This window comes from Pseudonaja textilis, chromosome 3, assembly GCF_049901715.1.
Source record: "Pseudonaja textilis isolate UNSWEBS1 chromosome 3, rPseTex1.2, whole genome shotgun sequence".
Taxonomy (NCBI): domain Eukaryota; kingdom Metazoa; phylum Chordata; class Lepidosauria; order Squamata; family Elapidae; genus Pseudonaja; species Pseudonaja textilis.
Genome location: NC_141992.1, coordinates 98,915,716 through 98,939,452, shown reverse-complemented (window position 1 = coordinate 98,939,452; position 23,737 = coordinate 98,915,716). Strand labels below are relative to the sequence as shown.

At 36.0% G+C, this 23,737-nt stretch overlaps 1 protein-coding gene across 8 annotated transcripts in view; it reads left to right on the top strand.

Moving 5' to 3' along the window:
• Positions 1-23,737, top strand: part of RASAL2 (RAS protein activator like 2) — a 242,552-nt gene that overhangs the window by 164,551 nt on the left and 54,264 nt on the right. For all 8 annotated transcript variants that reach the window (XM_087930466.1, XM_026703316.2, XM_087930462.1 and 5 more), the window contains 2 exons: positions 8,627-8,718; positions 22,714-22,814. In XM_087930466.1, the coding sequence (XP_087786592.1) occupies positions 8,627-8,718; positions 22,714-22,814 (193 nt within the window). The remainder of the gene's footprint in view (positions 1-8,626; positions 8,719-22,713; positions 22,815-23,737) is intronic.

The window sequence follows — 23,737 nt, the reverse complement described above, 5'->3', positions numbered from 1 at the left end:
CTATTTCCAAGAGTTGTTATCAGAACTCCTACTGCAAGTCACAGATTCTATACATTCTCAACTAATGCCATATTAACATTGTTTTTCAACTGTGAGCCGTTGTATGTATGCTAAAAAGGAAGAAGTGTTTGTAATTTTATTACAAAGAGCTTCTGCTGTTTTGGGAGCTGTCAGTAGAAAGTAGACATTTTTCAAGCTATTAGTCTTGCACAGAAAAAACCCGTTTTCAAATATTAAGGTTAGCTTCATGTCTTTTTCCCAGGATACAAGGGCATGAATATGAATATGAATTTGTGAACTTGTGCTGAGCATTCCAACTCATGTATTAGCCATGGGGCGTGAACCACTTAAAGTTTTAAAGTCTTCCCGACTTTTCCTGACCAGTTAAAAGTTTTAAACTCTTCCTCCATTGGTTGTGTTTTAGATTCTCACCACTGTAATTATTTAATGTACTTGGAGGGAGGGGAAGATTGGTTTTAACAAGTAAAAACAATACAAAAGCATGATCTAGCTTCAATGGGAAGAGGAGAAAATAGTTTGGGTCCAATTGTGAAAGCATGCCCTATGAGTTTACCTCAAGGTTGATAGAAATGAATAACTTTATTTCCCTCTATCTTTCTCCTGGTGAAATTAAAGCTATGTTCCTTAGGTTTCTTCAGACATGACCACAGAACCCAGGACAACAGACATGCTGTGTTAATGGCAGGCAGTTTTCCCAAATAAGTAAAATAGCAAATATGAGATAACTCTCTCCCTGATAGATGATTACATCTGAATTGGAATGAAGACACATATTTTGCTAGCATCCAAATTTAGCACATAGCAACAGCGTTTGTCACTAATTATTGGGGCAGGGGTGGAGGGAAACCTTGCTCTGCATAGAAAAAATGTCTATAACAGAAGAGTGCTAGTTTTGCAGCACCTGTTAATAGCCTGAAAGCGATGGATGATTTGGGAAGAGGGATTAAATTGCTGAAATGTATTTCCTCTTTCCTGTCTGCAGAAGGGAGGAGAAAACCAAACAATTGTCTTGAGTATCTACCCTTCTATGAGTAGTGATGCAAGGGTTGGGAACTGATCTGGGCAGTCTCAGCTGCTCTGCCCAAAGGAGAAGAGCTAGAGTTTGGAGTTTGTATTTGGACAGGCATCCCAGTCTTTCCAGAGTCTCAAAAGTTGTTGAGACTCTGGAAAGTGTGCAGAGAAGAGCAACAAGGATGATTAAGGGGCTGGAATGTAAAAAGTAAAAAGAATGGTTACAGGAATTGGCTATGTCTAGTCTAATGAGAAGGAGGACTAGAGAAGACATGATAGCAGTGTTCAATTGGGACGCCTTATCAAGATGAAGGGTCAAACTATTTTTCAGAGCACCACCAACACCAAAAAGCAAGACAATAAATAATAGATGAAAGCTAACCAAGGAAATAAGTAACATAGAACCAAGGAGAAGTATTCTAACCTTGAGAGCAATCAACCTGTGGAATAATTTGCCTTCAGAAGTTGTGGATGCTCTGTGACTTCCAGTGGCACATTCCTCAAAGGCGGATCAGAATCCGCGATTGTGCATGGTTTCAACCTGCGCTCTACCCATTGGAGGGCTCCAAATGGGGCCGGAGCCACCTTGGACGGGTGGTGAAGAAGGGGGAGACCACCTGTCAGGTCAAGGGGGGCCGCATCTCCCTTCCCTGGCTAGGTTTATGGGCTGTAGTGGTGGCCACCTTGAAGACAGAGGGCTGACCGAGAAATAAGGTTGTGCTGGAGAAGTGAAGCTGTGGACAGTGTGTGCACCAGGTGAAATATTTGGACATTAAAAGGTAACCTCGGGACTGAAGAAAAACATTGGTATTAAAGATTGTAGAAATGGCGACTGAAGAATGAGAGGAAAATTGGATAATTAAGAAAATTGATTTTGGATTTGAAAAGAATTAAACTGGATTTGGGCAACATCTTGAGGAAAACGTTTAACTATAACAAACTTTGAAACTGAGTTGGATAACTATTTGGATTTTGGCTCTAAAATAGGCATTTTAAATTCCTCATTTGACTGTACCAAAAAGAAATAATAGCTAATAATTTGGAATTAGTGGAATTAATAAAAAGTTAAAAAAGGAAAAAGCGAAATATAAAAGGTAGAACATGGAATTGAACTAAGAGAAAATTTTACTGACTTTTTGTAAAGGGCTTGGTCTATTTAAAACTGGAATGCGAAATGAAATAAGAGGAATTTTAATAAAAAAAAAAAAACCAAAATGGAATGTTAAAATATCAGGGTGAAGAGATATATGAAGATTTTACCCCGGAATTGACTGTTGGCTTTGAAAAGGAATCTGAAAAGAAGCAAATTGAATAGACCTGAGATAGATTTATAGACATTGACTGCTCTAAAATATAAAAAAGACCCTGCTTGAAATAAACTACTGAACATCTGGATTGAATATAAATATTAAGAAAGAAAAAGGTTACAAGATGAGTGGAATGTTCATGGAAATAAGGTTGGAATTGCAAAGTGTGAAGGAAATGATTAAAGAAAGCTCGGAACTATGGAGTATAATGCTATAAAAACTTGAAATGGTGAGGCGAATTAAAGAAGAACAAAGAGAGCCAGAGGGGGAGGAGTTAAACAAAGAAAAAATCAGCTTTTAAGAACAAGTGGAGCAACGAACATTAGAACAGGATAAAAAAAGGAGTTAAAATTTAAAAATTAAGGTTTGCTGTGATAAACAAAGGGGAAACTATTTGGAAGGTTAAGCAAAGGAAAAGGAAACAACAGAAGAGGGAATTGCAGAGGAAGGATCAGAAAAGGGAGGGTGACAAAGTAAATAGCTAGAGTAAACAATTTAAGGGAAATAATAGGGAAAAGAAGGGAATTGAAGGGAAAGGATGAAAAAATGACAGGAAAGAGAAAGCAAGCTAAAATAAGAAGAAATTATATAGTTCAGACGACTAGAAACGATGGGCAGCAGGTGACTGGCAAAAGAGATTCTGCATGGAAATATATTGTGGTAATTAAGAATATAGATATAAAAAAAATGTTAGAATTGATGTTACATAACGAATTATTGAAAAACTAGATATAAATCTAATTTGAAATAGATATGGAAATGAGAATATACTAAAAGAATATTAATTAATATTTAATAACATGGTAAAAGCAACATTTGAAATGGATAAATTATTAGTAGTTTTTAAAAATATTGAGTAGACTAAAATGGGAATATAAAGTTAGTGTGTAACTGTTGTAACTATGATGGCAGATGAGATTCTGCCGAAATGTTGCTACAACTTTAAAAGCACAACTACAATGACATGGGAAAATACCCAAACAAAGCTGAATACCATACATACATATACATACATATATGTATGTATGTATGTATGTATGTATGTATGTATGTATATGTATATGTATATGTATGTATGTATCGCGGCGGCACTCCAAACGGCGGCGGCAGCTCCAAATGTGGCGGCGGAATGGGCAGAAGGGAAAGCAACAGCAGCAGGTGCCAAAGGTCTTGGGACTGCAGCAAAGTGTTTGGTGGGAGTAGGGAGCTCTCTGCGCTTCGCCATTATCACCCGTTAGGAGAGGGTGGTGGCAAGGAATTGCTGCCCGCGGGGCGCTCCCAACGGCAAGTCCCCCACCCTTCCCCCCATTTTGCATGTTTTAAACTAGGCCTAAATTTGGGGGGAGGGGCTTAATTTGATTTTTTGCCTAGAAAACATGCTGGGTCTTCCTATTGGTGGAGGCTGTATTGTTGGAGAAACACAGTATATATTTTCTTAAGTTTTCACAGGTATTTATATGTATGGTGTTCGGCTTTGTTCGGGTATTTTCCCACATCATTATAGTTGTGCTTTTAAAGTTGTAGCAGCGTTTCAGCAGAATCTCATCTGCCATCATCAGGCTTCTGTATAGTGTTCCTCTGTGAGTCAGTGAAAGTCTGACTCACAGACAGACACTATACAGAAGCCTGATAATGGCAGATGAGATTCTGCTGAAATGTTGCTACAACTTTAAAAGCACAATTATAACGACGTGGCAAAATACCCGAACAAAGCTGAATACCATACATACATACATACATAATTAATAGGAGTTAAGGGACTATTATGGTTATGTTGTTATTTAATTTTTATAATGGGTTAAAGGGAGTAAAATAGAGAAAATGTATAAGTAAAGGGATGGCAAGCTCGAATTGATAATAAAAGGGGAAAAACCTTTGAATGGAATAATTGTATGTGGAAAAATTTTGCAAATGTGATGGATGTAAGAAAATGTGTATAATTGTTACAGAAATTGAATAAGGATATGGATAGTATTGTTAAATAAAACAGAAAAATGAAATAAGCCATAATATGAAATGAAATTATATAAAATAAGTTAATACTGTTGAGTAATGCATGGGAATATTTAAAGAAAAATATAATAAGTAATAATATGATATGAATATGAAAGCTGTATGTTATTATGGTCACGTTTGTATTGAAATGTGAAAACCTGGAACCACATTGTTCACCTAATCAGATGTTTTTAAAAGATAAAAAATAAGAAAAATATTCAAAAAAAAGAAGTTGTGGATGCTCCATCACAGGAGGCTTTGAATAAGAGACTGGACAACCGTATATCTAGCAAGGGTTGACTTTCAAGGAAAATTCAAAGTCTTGTGTTCCAATTCTGTGTTCTAAACTGTTAGTATTAGTCTGTTGGTGTTTTATCTGACACTAGGACAGCAAGTGAATTTCTATTGGTTTAGCTAAATCAAATTTAAAATGGGAAACTTGTTCACAAAAGGTACCAGTTTATTGATGTAAATTAGTTATATATAATAATGATAATAATTTAAAAGTTATCTCATTTTCTATAGGCAAATAAGGTTATATAAAAGTGACAGTTTGATAGGTTGGATCTTGGTGTTTGAACAAAGAGTAATATGTTGAATATAACTACTTTACTTATTTTAATATAATTTTTGTCAAATTTGTAAATCTTTTGACAGTATCTGGTAAGGTAAATGCTGTTTAACATCTGAATTTACTTAAAAATAAATGTATACTTTTGGGCTCCATCTATCTGTTCCAATCTTATTAATAGTACAAGACTGAACTTTATTAAACTGTCTGCAAAACAATTTATATTAGAGCTCCCTTTTTCAGAGACTGAATTAACTCTGTTGATCATGACTTTAAGGGAATATTCAGGAATTGCAGTTTTAAAATCCTTCATTTCCTTTAAGGCTCTTCTTAAAACCCAGTTATTTGGTTAACTGGTCCTGATGCTATTACTGCTTTTCAGTATGGCTGTGTATAGAACAGAAAACATGTTTTCCTTTGAACCTGAAACAAATAAATGTATTTTGGGAGTTTTGCCCATTCATTTTTAATTGATTGTGGTTCAGCGGTAATGTAACCTGGAACAGTTTGTTGTTCCCAATTTTGGCCAGAACCACATATGGAGGGATCCTGGAATGATTTTACAGGTGAATGTATAAATTGGGTAGCTATGGCTTACACCCCTCTGCCTATCCCTGATTTGTCAATTACTCTGCTTGGCCTTTTCAGTGCCTTGCGGCTCCTCTCTTCCCTGCAATCCCACTGCAGCATATCTTCAACCTCTCGAAGTCTTGCCAGGGCTTTCTTGGCTTCCCTTGCCACTTTTGCCACTGATGTCCCTGTGTGGCATATCCCACTTGGTCTGCCTATCCCTGAATTTTCAGCAGATGTTTTCCTCTCCCTCCCTCCCTTTCCATCGCTGCCTGCCTTGTTAACCAATTCTTTGCTGTGAAGTTCAACAGTAAAAGAAGATTTCACCTGTGCCTGTTGTTCCAGCGCTTAATTTCTAATTGCTTCAAGAAGCTAGCAAATTAGGAAATAAGCCACTAATAGAACACAATCCCAGGAGCCTTTGCTGAGCCTCAGTGATGATAGCATGACATTGTAGCTTTGCAACCAGGCATTTTCCCCAACAGCTGTCACCGTGGTTATGAGTTGCGGAGTAGAACCTGTGATGTGGAGGGGAAGGATGGCAGAAGAGTAATGTTACGCCAGAGTCCAGAAACTGGAAGGCGGGTTAAAGCAGGAGTTTGGGCTCATACTGAGTACCTAAGCAGAAAGAATCAAGACAAGCATTTTTGCAAGATGAGATTTCCTAACTGGTCAAAAATTGAATTGATGTGTGATGTGTGGGTCCCTGATGGGATTACCTGTGAAAGTTGCTTGAGGTCACAGATGAGACTGTAGGAAATAGAAGAACTGATGCATCGACACATGCAAAGGGTGTGTATGTATGTAGCAACATTGGGCTGTCATACAAACTCCGTTCTTTTATTGCATAGATTGAGATGTTACCCAAAAAGGGCAAAGTACAATATGCTTCCATCATCCTGATGAAAACTGTGAGAACCCAGAATCACCATTTTTCCCATGAAGGGGGAAATGGCCCACCCCAGACCTTATGGAAATCTAGCCTTGCTATTTTTGTGGTTCATATTGAGCATCAGCTGAAACAGTGAAACCAAACTATGTTCTGTCTCCAACACACAGTCATTAAGAATTAAAAGTTCCTTCAAAGTAGTTCAGTACTAGATAGTTGAGAGGAACCTTCAAAATCTTTGAGCTAAAAGAAATTCTTACACTTATCAAGTGCATAGCTGAAACCAGATTTTAATTTTTAACCAAAGTTTTAGAGGGCACCAGATATAAATATGTTTCCTTTGTTTGAAATTTGGTAATCAAATTTGGTTAAAATAAACATTCTTGCCCTTGATCTAAATACAGGTACTCTTCAACTTACAAGCACAATAGAGCCCAAAATTTCTGTTGCTAAATGAAACATTTGTTAATTTTTTTGCCACAATTGTTAAGTGAATCACTGCTGCCATTAAGAACATGTTTGTTAAGAAAATCTGGCTTCCTCATTGACTTTGCTTGTCAGAAGATTGCAAAAGTTGATCATATGACCCAGGACACTGCAAACATCATAAGTATGACTCAGTTGCCAAGAATCTGAATTTTGATCACATCACCATAGGCAGGGGTGGGATTCAAATTTTTAAATAACCAATTCTGTGGGCGTGGCTAGGTGAGCATGGCCATGTGACTGGGTGGGTGTGGCTTCTCCTTTTTTGCAGCACCCCCCCCCATTTTTGGGGCTTTCTGGGCCTCAGGGAAGCCTCCTGAGGGGGCGTTTTTGCTCCCAGAAGGCTTCCTTGGGGCTCAGGAAGGAAAAAAATGGAGCCAGGAGGAGGCGCACACCCTCCCCATGCTCCATTTTGGGGCTTTCCGGGCCTCAGGGAAGCCTCCCGGCAGCCTTTTTTGCCCAAGGAAGCTTCCCTGGGGTACAGGAAGGCAAAAAAAATAGAGCGGGCGGTTCTGCACCACCCTCTCCATTTTTTGCCTTCCTGGGCCTCAGGGTAGCCTCCTGGGAGAAGCAGTAAGACAGCAAGGGGAATCCCGGCACAGCTGATCATAGGAACAGCTGATCGTTGGGAGGGGGGAAAAGAAATACCTGGGCAAGGAAGAACGTAATCAGTGATGTCAGGCATGCATGCGATGTTGTGCATGTGTGATAAGGACTGACTAGGCGAAGAGGGGAGGGTGGAGAGCGGCAGAGCCAGCCAGTGGCATGATTTGCCAGTTCTCTGAACTGTGCAGAATCATAACAACTGGTCCAAACCGGTAGAATCCCACGCCTGGCCATAGGGATGCTGCAATGGTTGTAAGCGTGAAAAGTATCACTTTTATCAGTGCCATTGTAACCTTGAACATTACTAAATGAACTGTTGTAAGTCAAGGACTACCTGTATGCAGCATGTTTTTAAATGCTGTATATTGGTGAAATGTGAAGCAATATCCACAAAACTTTCAAGGAATACTTCCCATCACTTCCTACTTTAGGAGTTTCAGTTTGATGAACCAACACTTAAATGTTTGCATCAGCCCACTCCACAGCAAATGGAGCGGTTTGGGAGAATGTAGATATGTTCTGGGAGAAAACCATGCACTCTTGGCATATATCAAAAATAAAAGATGAATTTCTAAACAAATTATGGAGAATAATGAAGAGTAAAAAAGGAATACATAACATGCTTGTAACTAAAGTGAAGTTACAGAACTAATTAAATAATATTTTACTCAGTTGTTCAATAACATTGTAAATTATTATTTTTATTATGAAATGTTGAGATGCTAAATTCTTGAACTACTGAATGAAGAACTAACAAGTGTAACTTCTCTTGACATTGTATTGTGTCTATAATAAAGGTGGGTGAGTGACTTTTGTGTGATATCCTATCCCCAGTATTTGAAAACATTTTCTGCATGAAGAATAGCCAACTGAATGATTAGAGATTCTTGATAAATAAATCTGTATTTGATTGCTGTAATCAATTTGCATTCTTTATTTTACAGAGGAGCAAAATGAATAGAATAAAATAAAAGAGACTTCTAACCAGGTTGTTTTAGAATTGTTTAGCTCTAATATAATTTCCCCAAATTTCTTTTCTTGTAGTTTTATATTACATTGATAAATACACATATAATTTTACATTAAAAGATGGAATGGGAATGGAAAGGAAATTTCTATTTAAGGAGAAACTTAATTTCTCCCTTATTTCTTTTCATCATCCTGTCTCAGAGGTTCCACCAGAGAAATCTCCTCGAAGACGGAGCATCTCCGGAACAAGCAATCCCACAGATACGTCAAATACATCTCCTTTCCGAGTACCAGTAAGTAGACATTTCCTTTGAAAGGGATTCTGTGACAAACTCCCTATATGTCCATGGCATAGCATTTACCCTTACAGCATACAGTATAGGGCTTGTTTGTTTTTTAAAAGTTCAGTGTCTGGGCTTGTGACAGCAGAAGCAAAGCATTGTGATGGCAACCAGGCAACTCACAATTCAAAACTGGAACATTATCTCTCTCTTCTTTATTTTAAATATGTTTAATGGTTAAAAGTTTCTTTATATTTTCAGGTTTGGCTAGTCTGTATTGTATGAATAGTAAAAGCATATATTGAAGAGAGAAGGAAAAAGAAAGAAGGTTATATATATGTGTGGGTGGGTATTCAGCTTCATTATAGTTGTGCTTTTAAAGTTGTAGCAATGTTTCGGCAGAATCTCATCTGCCATCATCAGGCTTCTGTATAGTGTTCGTCTGTGAGTCAGACTTTCACACACCCCAACCAGGCACCCAGATGAAACCTAGCTTCCTAATAAATGATAGCCGTCCATTTATTTGGAGCCAAGCTGCACTAAAAGCCTCCAATACAGGAAACACAATGTTGCCAGCCAATCAAGACAACAAAATGTTACAAAACAGATAGAAGATATTAGAAACACCAATCAAGCAGAACACAGCAAACTCCAAGACCAATAAACACAGACCAAGACTCCCAACCAATCAGGATGAAGAAAAAACCATTCTGGCACAGCAATAGGCTAGCCCCAAATTTAAAACTGAAACGGCTGGGAAAGTCTGACTCACAGACGGACACAATACAGAAGCCTGATGATGGCAGATGAGATTCTGCCGAAATGTTGCTACAACTTTAAAAGCACAACCACAATGATGTGGGAAAATACCTGAACAAAGCTGAATACCATACATGTAAGTAAGCGAAAACTTAAGAATATATATATATATATATATATATATATATATATATATATATATATATATAGAGAGAGAGAGAGAGAGAGAGAGAGAGAGAGAGAGTGTATTCAGCTTTGTTTGGGTATTTTTCCATATACATATGATCAAATTCTTTGATAAGATAGGACAAGATAACATTTATTGTCATTTTTTTCTGTGAACACATTTGAACATATTAAAAAATGTATTTTTGATGCCCACTCTAAAATAAGCCAAAACGTTGAAAATCCACTCAAGCTAACAATACTATCCAGGATGGAATGCTTTAGCCAACTGTCAGTTGCAATGGTGACACAGCAATTTCTCATCTGTAGCTTCATGTAAATGATTTTAGACTCTAAGGAGCACGTTAGCAAAGAAAATAGATGGTAGGGATGCTCTATATGGATTAGCCTTTAGCCTAGTTGTTAGCCCTCCACATTTGCCTTGTTTCCTCTTTCAATCACTCTGTCTCCACCTCAGAAGACATTCAGAGCCAGAGGGAGGCTTCTCTTCTTCAAAGGCTGCTGCTCCCTGCTGCCTCCCCTGCCTGAAGCATTGAGCACTTTCAGAGACTGTAACTGATCTCACACCCTCTGGTCAACCCACCAATACTTCTGCTGCTTGCACCTTCAACCAAAACAATCCAAAGCAACATAGACTCTCCAGAACAGCTTTTATCAATAGTTCCTCTCTTGCTAAACATCACCAATCCCAATATAGTCATATAACAGTTTGGTAATACGTTTCCATTTTCTTGTCACGATTCCCAAAGAATCACTGGATGGCATTTTCATCCCCCAAAACCCAACACTCTTTAGAGCCAAACTAGCCTCAGCCAAGCAAGACACCGCCATTTTAGAATTACCAAGCATTGTTGACAGAGGACCAGATCTTCTCTTTGATTTAACCCATTGAGAGTTCACATTCAGAAGATTACTATGAGTAGGTTCACACAATATGTTAAACTCTAAATCTGAGTTAACAAAGCAGTCTCTGAAAACAATAATATTTCCAACTTTTTGTAATTGCCTTCCACCCACAAAATGGTGATACCGGAAATTGCTTAAACATACACACTTCAGCAAGTCTGAATACATCAGCTCCATTTCTGTAGTAGACATAATTTTGCAATTTTTGTTCTGTCCTTATACAAAAGGAAGATTTGAAGTCACTCTCGTGTAGGCGTAAATTCATTACCACCTAAATTCCTATTTTTGCACATTGAGACCTTGAGCTTGACAATTGACAGACAATTGACAGACTAGATCCAGGAAACCAACATTCAAACTCTGTTGTCTTCCTCTTTTTAAGGAACCTTCAGATCACAAGTTCTGTTCAGACATAATGGGAAGTTTTGCCACTGCTTGGTTTTATGGTTAGTAGAAGGAGTAAGTGGGAAATCGATGAAGAGCATATCTGATAATAAACCTGAATTCTAGATGTCTTCAGATGCAGCTGCTTTCCAACAAATGTTCCTTACAGTCACTGAAAGAGTAAAATGGCACCAACAGTGAGGTCAGGTGGCTCAGTCCCCTGAAGGAATAGAATTTAAAAAATGATAGGTTGGAGTACAGTCAAGTATTGATTGCCCTCAGTTTCCGGGTTAAGTGTGATGTTATCTTTAGAAACAAATTAGCAGTCTTAAAAGGCTCTAGAAATACATTACTTGCAGGACATGTAATATGTCTTTGTTCTTCGGTTTCTTTTCTTTTTTTCTTTTCCAGTTGTTAATATGCACAGCCTGGCTATTTTAAAAATTCACTTCTGAATAGAACATTCAATTCCAGTACAGACTTCATCACCATTCTTCTAGGCACTGAACAGTGGCATCCATACAGAAAAAAAATTACTCAACTGCACAACTTAATGGGCCTTTGTCCAGTGCTTGGAATTTTGATTTATAGTTGCATAATATTCTGAAATGAATGCTTTCTTTTCTTTTCTTCTTAATTTGGAAGAAACCCTTCAAATAATTCATTGCAGTGAAGTGCTTAGGATCTATTCTCATTTAAGAGACTATTAGATGAAATTAAGTTTTTCTCTTCCTCTTAAATATCTGATGTTACTGTTTCTTTTAAAATACCCATTTCTTGTGTAACAGTATAACTGTCAGTTTCAGATCACTAACAAACAATTTATATTTAGCAGCGTTCACTTAATGCAGTCCTTGGGTTGCCATTGAGTGATGTGGGGCACAGGCTCTGCAGGCAGAATGTCTTGACCAAATCTCTGGTATTCCTGATTAACCTAAAAAAAAAAAAACACCACTGTTTCCCTTCACTAGTGTTGTTGTCCTTTTAAATTTATTATAGCCACCCTCACCCATAGATCTAGGTGGCTTACACATACTTTCAAAAATTTTTTAAAAACTTTTCATTTCACAAGTAGCCCAGATCAAAATAATGCAACCATAACAAATCAAGCTAAATGAGAGGTCCCACAATCCCATCAACACGAGGTCTAAGACCGAAGCCAGATCTTCACTGCTTTTTAGAATCCTAGGAGATATAGAAAGGGTGCTCTTTTTTTTATTTCTGGGGGAATGCTGTTCTAGAGGGCAGGGGCTATGACAGAGAAAGCACATAACGAGTCTACTGGAATGTACTCTGTGGGCAGAAACAGTATGGAGCTAAATGAATATGCATATCTTCTTTTAATAAAATAAAACACTATTTTGATGTTGCATCCCTTTCAGCAAGGATCAATTTTAGATGTCTGTAGTTGCCAGAAAGTTTCTGGAATATTGCATCTGCTCATTTGTAAAAGAAAATATTGGTGTGGCATAAAAGCTGGACTGTGAACCAAAGAACCTCCAAATCAATCATCACATCATCACTTATGATGCGGTATTAAGAAATCTCCTAAAAGTCTTCTCATCCATCAGAAGAGCAGCAGATAGATCTAGTCAGAATAGCTCTAGAAATTCCAGAAGCAAAGAAAAGAAAGATGGAAACATTGAGAGCAAAGATGGGGTGTCACGTGGAATTTTCTTTGTGAAATTAATTTCCAATTAAAATAGCCTCAAGAAAATTCCGGTTTTTAGCTTCTAGTGCAGCCTTATTTACAAGTTGGAATTGAGATATGATTCAGAAAGCGGGCAAGTTAAATATTATATAAAATAAATAGATATAGGCTTAAGACAGAACAATGATATGTCGCGATTAGAATTTTAAGATAAGAACAATATTAAATTTACACTGACTGCCACACTTAGGGAAAGTGATTGTAAAATATTTTACTGACAGGGTATCACTCAAGAATTGTTTGCTAAAATTGATAATTTGTTCGTAAAAAAATACCTATTATAAATCTGGACAATTAGGTCAGTTCATTCATCATTATTTGGAGCAATGTTTAAAAGCCCAACAATTTGAATTATAACCACATAAGACAAATTTTAAAAGGTTGATTCCCTTTCTAACATAATCGTTCTATGAAATATTATGAAATGTTATATTTCTACAAAACATAATGAAGTAGCTTTGCATGTCTTCACAACTGTTAGAATACTCTATACTTTGCATTAGAAAATGCATACTTCTGTACAAGATTGACAAATTAAGTTGTAGCTTGATATTTAAAATAACTTCCTATTGAAAAATATGGAGTATGAGTATCATCTAAAATTTGATTTTCTCTTAAATCTAAAGATAGATTTCTTATTAACAATACTATAATTTTACAGGTTATGTTTCATGGTTTGTTGATTGCTAATGTTGATAATCATACATTAATTTTTTAAAAAATTGAGATTTTATTCAATACATTAATATAATCATAAATTAACTTGATTGTAGTCCTGATCTGTATTTTCAAAATAATATGTTTAGATGTATATACCTAAACTAATTCTGGGGATTTGTGCCTGATTACCTAAACCTTTGATATTTTTAAATTTCTGGTCTCTTCACTTCGTGCTTTTTTCTCTCCTCTTTTGGCTTTTCTGGTTTTTGTTTTGTTTTGTTTTAAAATGTTAATAATTTTTTGTAAAAAGCATACCGAAGGACATATACATAATGAACCACAACTTCAATCTTATTCTATTTTAAGATGAATTGCTATACTCGTATGCCACATTTCTGAAAATTATGTCTGAACAAACTCATTGCTGTGTTGTTCCCCTGACTTATGCTGCCAAATCAGCTGAGCAAATTTCTTCTATGGTTAGCCTGCTTAATATATAAACTTGAAATTTGGCTTGTTCTCCCAGATAAATCAGGAATTAAAAGCCAAGAACAAACTATGAATTCTATCAGAGAAACAGTCAAAACTTGTGGGTCACAGATCATAATAGCCATTGAAATATTTTTGATCATCTTTTCCCATTGACAAGTAGAGCAATCAATAGTGTTTATCAGCATAGTTACTTGTTCTCATTAAATTCAGAAATTCTTGATTATTATGAATTGTGACCACTTTCAGTAGGACCTCTGGCTAGCTACCACATTATGCTGTTTCTTTCCATTGTAACTTTAATGGAATACATTACATTGTACTAATTTTTATAATTGTTATTGTATTGCACACCATAATCATTCATAATGGATATCATTTTGTTTAAATATGCTATCATACAGGTATACTTGGTGAGTTTCAATTATTTCTATTTTACCTGATCTGTCAATCTTGCTGCATACTTCCCCGTTTTTCATCCTGCAATTTTGTAAATCCCAAGAAAGTTGTCACTGAGCAGATTTCTTCACTTTCTAATTTATGCCAGGAAGTGCTGTAAAGCAACTTTCATCCTTGGAATTACCTTGCCTCCTACTTAGTTTTGTTTACCTTCCTAGTTTTATTTCCATGCATTCCCTCAAAATGTGTAGTTCTTTATCCTCATTCCTTGTACACTTTCATGTTTCCCTTCTCTCAGTGGCATCTTCTGAAAAACTTGTTATATTATTTCCCTTCACCAGCATGCTTTACAGCTGAATGTTTTAACCATGTTTTTCCTTCTAAGTACATTGCTATTATTGCCATATTGTTTAAGTTGTTTCACTGATGTTTTATATAGTTAAGAATTTATGTCAAAAACAGATCTTTGGGATAGGCAAGAAAAATAAATACGTTAGGGAGTCATTTTTATCACCAATTCAAGGATTTAAGAATCATCTCCCTCCCTACTCCTCATCTACTAAGCTCACCCTAGTTTGAGAGCCTGAAGCGGCTTTTTCACAACATATGGCATCCTGATCATTACTGGGAATTGTTATGCCCCAATCCATCAGCAGTTGAAATTGTTCCAAAAAAGCAGTAAAATGAGAATGGAAAAATGGCCATATTCTGCTTATTGGGTCAGGCATTTTAGTCTTTTTATTGTTGTTCTGATGCATCTTTCCTTTTTTAAAAATCAAAGCATTTTTATTATGTTATAAAGTATTATAAAATACAGAATACAATAGTAAATAAAAGAGCAGTGAAAGGGGAGGTGAAGGGAGAGAGAGAAGTGAGGAAAGGTAGGGAAAAGAAAAAGAACCATTGACTCTCGGGTGCAGTGGAATAGGGCATTAACATCAAATCACAGCTTTTGCTTTTTCCATAATAATAATAAGTCATTTCTGTAAAGATCTAACAATCTAATCTGTAAAACCCAAAGTCAAAATTACATTCTTTTCCACATCAAGCACAACATTCAGAAGCGGTTTCCATGTGCTTGTTGGGTCAGTCATTTTATGCATCTGGGTTACAATCATTATGGTGAAATATGGGGTGTGGGTGGGGAGAGAGAGAGAACAAATGGAATACCTAGTAAAGTGCAGAGAATCTGTGAAAAAGTTGCAAAACTAATTTAAAGGGGGAAAGGTTATGAATTCATAGTTGCAAGCAATTTTTCAAGCAATTGTTTAAAATATTAGCGCATGCATAAATAATTTTGTTTTGTTTTTTTAAACTAAGGAATTTATCTTGAAGGAAGATTCTATCTTCAATAATTTAGTGACTGGATCTAGTTTTTTGGATAACTCCCTGCATAACATTTCCACAATATTAAATTCACTGTGAATATAACTTTACTCTGTTTCCTGTAATGGTAGATCCATCTTCTTGCACAATTTTCTGAGCATTCCCAAAAACAAAAACAAGAAACACATTGAAAGGAAGGAATTCCCTTTTCCTGGGGGGTTTTCTTCAAACCCCAGGCAGCAATTCTACCTGAACAAAAAAAAAAAAAATGATGAAAGCAACACAGAAGCATCTTAAAAATATAGCTTAGTGAAACTGAGAAGAATCTGCTTACCTGTGTAAGCAACCATTTGAAGTGACACATGATAAACAAAAAATCAAAGAACTGGTGTAAAGCAAAATAAGGCTTGGTAAATGGAGACAGACCCTTTTGGATTTTCCTAAACAAGCTTAAAACAGTGTTGAGGCTTACAGACAGGGTCTTTAAACAACATTGAAATTGTTCCTTTAAGTTATTAAGGAACTGTTAATGGGTTGCTTTCTAGTTAGTGGTGTGAAGGAATATGAACTTGCCCTTGAGAATAAGGAAGGAATGAGCAAACCATTAAGGAGGGACTATTGCAAAATATTACTCAACCCTGAGAAAGAAGAAAAAAATGAAACTCCCAAGTAGCCCCACCTAGGATTTATTTAGCATACCATGGAGTAGACAATCGGACAGGCTTTTAAGATTTTGTTATGCTGTCCTATAACAAACAATAAAGTGCATTCCTAGAATCCCTGTCGTGCCTATTTCTTAATTTGTCTATCTTGAAAGACAGACTTACTTTGAATGTTTCTGGTTTTGGAGCTATAAGCAAAAAGTTGTAGGACAAATCTTTCCCTTCAGAATTTTTTAATAGAGTGCTTGCAAAGTTACTTTGTGCCAATTATGCATATGGAAGTTTTTGCCATGCTACGTTTTTCATTATTACAGTAAACATAGAAAAGATTTGCTCTTGTAAATTTTATTTTGGTGCAAATTTGGTTGCGGGGGACTGTTTAGGAGTCACTTTCAGTTTATGTGATCAGAAAATGCATAGAGGCAGAACACAATAAAAGGCAATACTTAACAAATTGGGCAATAATAATAAGATAATACTCACAAAATGTAAATGGATTTTTCAACTCTTGAAAGAATATGGACATATATAGAAATATTATTTTCTCTAAATGGCATACAGGTAACTTATGCTTATGTGGTCGATGTAGGACCACAACTGAGTCCAGCATTTATGTTGCTGAGTGACACATTTGTTAATTAAGTTTTGCCCCATTTCTTGCCCCATTTGTTAAGTGAATCACTGCAGTTATTAAATTAGTACCACAGTTGTTAAGTGTATCTGGCTTCCCCATTGACTTTGCTTGTCAGAAGGTTGCAAAAAAATAGTCACATGACCCCGGGACAATAAATATGGACATAAATATGGACCAGTTGTTAAGCACCTGAATGTAAATCATGTGACCATGGGGATGCTGCAAAGGTCATAGGCATTAAAAATGGTCATTAGTAACCTTTTTCAGTGCCGTGGTAACTCCAAACGATCACCGAATGAACTGTTGTAAGTCAAGGACTACTTGTAGCTAAAGATTGGATCATCAAAAACAAGAGAGTAACCATTTTTATGTGGTAATACTCTTTCTTGAGAGTAAATGTACATCTTCCTTAAAGGTCTGTTGGGAAAAGAAAACAGCTGAGTTTGTTCTATTCCTGCAGTAAAGGACAGTATGAATAAATAAAAGCTTTATCTGGCCAAATTGCACTCATTTCAGGACAATTGAAAAATGCTGGAGGAGATTTAAGCCAAATTTATACGGATGAAACAACAGTGTAAACCATTACAGTTTATTTAGCATACTGACCTTTCTGCTTAGTTCCATGCTTTAACAGATGAGATCTGTTTATGGCAGAGGTGTCCCATTTTTGTTATTTGCATTTCACTAGTTTAAAGCTATTGGCTAATTCAGAAGTAGAAGCTGGGGCATAATAGGTATGTAACCAGAAACACACTTTTTTGCAGGTAATAGTTTGCTTTGTAAGTCTAAGACAGTAGAAAGCTGTCCAGTTTTAGCTAAGGTTACCTTAAAGTTACTTTAGTTTGCTAAATATACCTTCTGGCAATAGCAGGTTCATGTTTCAACCCAGGAAAAAAAATGCTTTTTAAATATTCCCCAGAAAAAGTTGTAGCTTGTTGCACCCTTAGGCACCGTAATTTTAAGTGTTTAGAAATACTTTCACTAAAAATCTGAATTATATATGAGGAAGCAGTTATAATCATCTAATTAAAAACATTAACAAGCTTATAAGAAATTCGGAAAAATAAAGTATTGCTTGTTGGCCATATAGCAACAATAAAAAATGATAGTACTCCCTAAATGACTATTTCAGCTGCTGCTATTTTACACAGGTAGCAAAAATTAAGAGGGGTTTATTTACGCCTCGTAAAAAGAATTTTTAAAGTGACAAAAGTCAACAGAAGAGTGCATTCACAATAATAAAAATATTCATAAAATTAAATTTTTCATATAGACATTCAATTTTTCAATTTTCTATGAAAAATATGAAGAAAATATTAAAAATATAAAATATATTTGTGGTCTTTGATTCTGGCTGAAGCAAATATAAGAACTTGCTTAGTTCTTGCTAGATATTGTGCAGTTTTTGTTATTCTTCAGAAAAAATGTATTGGATGTCTGGAAAAAGTACCTAAAAGAACAAGAAAAATGCAGTACCTACTTTACAAGCGTTTGCCCCTTTTTTGGTTATTCTATGAGACCAACTGTATGTTTTGTATTAACTGATTTAAAACAATTCTATGGCCATAATTTTTAAAGCAGAATGGGCAAACTGCTATGATAAATTTTAAGCAAAGTTGTATATACAGTTTTAGTAAATGATAATCTCCCAAGAATAAAAAAAAATAGACAATTGCATTCAGTCTATAGTCTTCCTATCAAAGGGGCAGATGTAACTCAGTCTTTAAAATTGCTTTAATTTTAATTAATATATGTGTGCTCCAACAGAATAGAATAACAGAGTTGGAAGGGACCTTGGAGGTCTTCTAGTCCAACCCCCTGCTTAGGCAGGAAACCCTACACCACTTCAGACAAATGGTTATCTAATAAAAACTTCTAGTGTTGGAGCATTCACAATTTCTGTAGGCAAATTGTTCCACTGATTAATTGTTCTAATTGTCAGTAAATTTCTCCTTGGTTCTAAGTTGCTTCTCTCCTTGATTAGTTTCCACCCATTGCTTCTTGTCCTACCATCAGATGCTTTGGAGAATAGCTTGACTCCCTCTTCTTTGTGGCAGCCCCTGAGATATTGGAATCCTGCTATCATGTCACCCCTAGTCCTTCTTTTCATCAAACTAGACATTCCCAGTTCCAGCAACCATTCTTTATGCTTTAGCCTCCAGTTCCCTAATCATCTTTGTTGCTGTTCTTTGCACTCTTTATAGAGTCTCAACATCTTTTTTACATCATGGCAACCAAAACTCGATGCAGTATTCCAATTGTGGCCTTATCAAGGCATTATAAAGTGGTATTAACACTTCACATGATCTTGATTCTATCCCTCTGTTTATGCAGCCTAGAACTATATTGGCTTTTTTGGCAGCTGCTGCACACTGCTGGCTCATATTTAAATGATTGTCCACTAGGACTCCAAGATCCCTCTCACAGTTACTACTCTTGAGCAAGGTACCACATATACTATACCTGTGCATTTTGTTTTTCTTGCCTAAATGTAGAACCTTCTCTTTTTCACTATTAAAGTTCATTTTGTTAGATAGCTCCCAATGTTCAAGTCTGTCAGGATCCTTCTGTATCTTAAGCCTATTTTCTGGAGTATTGGCTATTCCTGCTAGCTTGGTGTTGTCTGCAAATTTGATGAGTTCCCCGTCTACCCCCTTGTCCAAATCATTGATGAATATGTTGAAGAGTACTGGGCCTAAAACAGAGCCTTGGGGTACCTCACTGCATACTTCCCTCCATGTAGATGCAGTTCTATTGAAGACTACAAGTTGAGTGCAGTTGGTCAGCCAGTTATCTATCTGGTGGTGATGCTGTCTAACCCACATTTTTCTATTTTATCAAGTAGTAGGTTATGGTTTACTTTGTCAAATACCTTACTGAAGTTAAGTAAATTATATCAACAGCAGTCCTCTGGTCCACTAATTTTGTCACTTTGTCAAAGAATGCAATAAGATTAGTTTGGCATGATCTGCTTTTGACAAACCCCTGCTGGCTTTTGGTTATTACTTTGTTTGCTTCTAGGTGTTCGCTGATTTGTTGCTTGATTATCTTTTCTAGAATCTTTCCTGGTATTGGGAAAGGCTGATGGGTCTGTAGTTTCCTGGATCTATTTTCCCTCTTTTTTGAAGATGAGAACTATATCAGCTCTTTTCCAGTCCTCTGGCAATTCCTGGTGCTCCAGGATCTTCAAAAGATATAATTCAGTGGTTCTGAGATCTCGTCTGCCAGTTCCTTCAAAACATTGGGGTGTAATCCATCCGGTCCTGGTGATTTGAACTCACCTAGGGTAGACAGGCGCACACTTACCATTTTCTTCCCTATTTTAACTTGTGTTCCTAATCTCTTTTTTCTGGTGCTGTTTTTGATGGGTTGCACTGTTTTTTCCTTTTGTGAAAAGACAGATACAAAAAACAAGTTCAGTAGTTCTGCTTTCTCCCTGTTGCTTGTCACCTTCTTGCCACTTTCTTTCAGCAATGGACCAATTGCTTCCTTCACTTTTTTCTTGTTTTGAACATGTTGGAAGAAGCTTTTTTGTTATTTTTTACTTTTGTGGCAAGCCTTTGTTCATTGTGAGCCTTAGCTTTCCTCACTTCATCTTTGCAGGCTCAGGCTATTTGCTGATATTCTGCCTTAGTTATGTGCCCCTCTTTCCACTTTTTATTCTTATCCTTTTTGTCAGAGAGTTCTTCATGCAACCATGCTGGTTTCTTTTAAGAGCTGTTATTTTTCTTCTTCATTGGTATTGTGCTAGTCTGGGCTTTTATAATCTCACTTTTCAAAATTTCCCAAGCTTCTTGGGCTGTTTTCCCCTTGAGGAGTCTCATCCATGGAATCCTTCCCAAGCTCTCTCTTAAAGTCCAAGACTCTTGTTTGACTTTGTTCTATTGCTTGTGCTTGCATAATCTTGAATTCCAATATTGTATGATCACTCTCCCCCAACGTTCGCGTAGCTTCTATCATTTCATCTCTGATCTTTGTATATAACACGTAGCTATGACAATAAGCAACATGCACACAATTCTTCTACACAACCTCTTTTATATTCCTTATGGAAACCAATCCATGAGAAATGGGCCATTGTCCCAGATCATCAACTGTTCCTGTAGCAATTCTAAACATACTTCAGAAATATATAGACTTTACTTGCAGTCCAGTGAAACAGTGTACAATACAATAACAACTTTTTTTAAAAAAATAGTGAGAAAATTCTATAATAATTAGCCAACAATTGATAGCATGAGAAGAGGAAACAGATGGTTTCTAACAGCTATAGCTATTAATATGAAATTTGAAACCTTCTTAGAGGTTCCCTGGAGTGATCACCCAAGAGAAGGATAACAGCCTCCTGATCACAATGGCAAGAAGAATTATTAACAGTTGGAAGTATTAAATTTGATTGCCAATTTTTGATCACATTACTAGGGGGATGCTACGGCAGTCAGAACTATGAGAATGACTTATAGGTTGCTTTTTCAGTGCCACTGTAATTTCAGATGATTGCTAAATGAATGGCTTGAGGACTACACATGTATCTTTCAAGTTGATGTTATACTCCATTAAGTTTGAGGCTAGCTTTTCTTAATAATCTCTGCAATAAATTATTATACCTATATTCTTACTGTGACTCTGAGAGAAAGCCCAAAGCATTAATTATTTGCCTGTAAAGCATTTTTCAAAACTTCTCTTTCAAATAGCCCTTTACTTAGGTTTGTTTTCAATACCATGGACAACTATAGATAGCTTTCTTAATGACATTGACCCTTTATTTTTACCAATCTTGCTGCTGTTGTCTCTATACCTTCCCTTTGTTTTCTCAGTCTTTACTTCCTTATTCTGTCCTTAATTGTTTTGATTAAAATTTTGCGTCAGTTGAGTTACAGTTATCTGAATCTGGCTCAGTTAACAATTGCTGTTTAAATGCGAAATTTGTATGGTAACTGAAATTCTTTTTTCTTAATTTCTTAATTTTCTACATGAAAGATATTGAAAAAATACTTTAATACTATATCTTTCAAGCTATACAATAATTAAATACAAAATGAAACTGCAATATTTAACACCCAAAGGCATCTCTAGACCATCAAAGCAGCACTTTATTTTTATTCTGTTACTGATAGCCAAGCTTGATTTTTTAAAATGGAAGATTCTGTCATGTAAATTAGTCTGATAGCCTATAGAACTACTATAGAGACATATGTTTTTGTTTTACCTGTTACCTATACTACAAAATTGAGGCTGTAGAGTGGTGTTAAACTTTCTCAGAAGTGCTAAGCAATAGTTGACCTAGTTTTTAATGAAATGACAATATTTCGTAATTAAAACTTTAACCCAGAGGTTAAAAACATCTTTTTCTTTTGATTCAAGGATAGGTGTGTTATAAGGACTGAGAAAGAAAAGATTGAAGATACTGACAGTGAGGGACAGGTTACCTCACATTTTCTTCATTATTTCAGATCAGCTATGCTAAGATTTGATGAGATATTAATTCCCTTAAATGTAATTATTAAATTAGGGCAAATATCAAATGTAGTTCACCATGTTGCTTCCAGTCAACATAAGAATTCCCTTTTCACTCCCTGGCCTTGTTTGGCAGCTCTCAACAAATCTATGGTGTTATTCAATTTATTTTGCAATAATGTTTTTTTGCTAACATAAACTTATTTCTCTGATATTCGTAGAGAGTTTTAAGATATAACACAATTTCTTCCTCTGTTACTGATTTGTTTGAATTCCTACCAAGGGCAAATATAAGTTGCATTATTACAATTGCCATTGTGTTTGTTTGAGTTGCATAAATTGAGTATTACTGAAGCCAGTTTTTTTTAAAAGAGAAGCTACTTAAAAATACTAATACTAGTTTGTATAACTTCCTTTATTGTGTCTTTTTTTAGGGCTTCTTTAGTAGACGGCTTAGAGGCTCAATCAAAAGAACAAAGAGCCAATCTAAACTAGATAGGAATACCAGCTTTCGTCGTCAGACCATTGAAGAAAGGTAAGACACTGTGTGGAGGGCAAAAGGATTAGTTGTTTTCCAAGAATTTGGTGAGGTATATTAATCTGCAGTAGTACGTATAAAACCACTAAGAAGTTTCACTTAAAATAAACTGACATTTTTTTATCAGAAATGTTCCACTTAAGTTTTACAATCTACAGTTTAAAAATCAAGGAAACCTTTGCCATTGGTTTGGTTTTTTCATATGCAATGAAAAGTTTCACCTTAAGTTTGGCACCTTAAAGGTTTACATTTTTTATCATAGTACAAGCTGTTCCCTAATAAACTACATTCTACTTCACAAAAGCCTTTACCATGAGATAGTAATTGCTTTTACTGGAAACGGTACCACTAAGTTAAGTGTTGCACTTGACAAAAGAGTTACAAAATGCTAAAGAATATATTAGTTGTCTCCTGGGCATTAGTTAATAGTGAACCCTGAGTACATACAGCTTCTTTTAAAGATAAATTAATATTTTTATCTTTCTAATATATGTATGTATCAAGAATATTTTTTAAATGGTTTATTGTGATATTATACTCTAACCATGAGAAACCTAAAATAAGACCACTGATTTCTCCTGGTCTCATCCAAAATAGAAAAATCTCCTATTTCATGAGTAACTGCCAAGCTCCAGGGAAATCAGGAGATTCAGGCAGTTCAAATGAATTTAAAGACTTATTGCAACTTTAAGCTCTCTATAGAAGTCTGACCTATTAATGGTCAAGGGAAATGAGCAGGAATAAGAAGACATTCAATGGGTTCGACTTAGATCTCTTGTGGGCGTACAGGGACTCATGACTTATGATGTGCATAGTCCAAATGAATGGCAGTCCTTGGGCAGTCTTGACTTCATTATGAAATACCAGGCTGAACTTAGTACTCAGTAAATCCTAGAAAAAGGTTCTGGCAAATTCGTGTT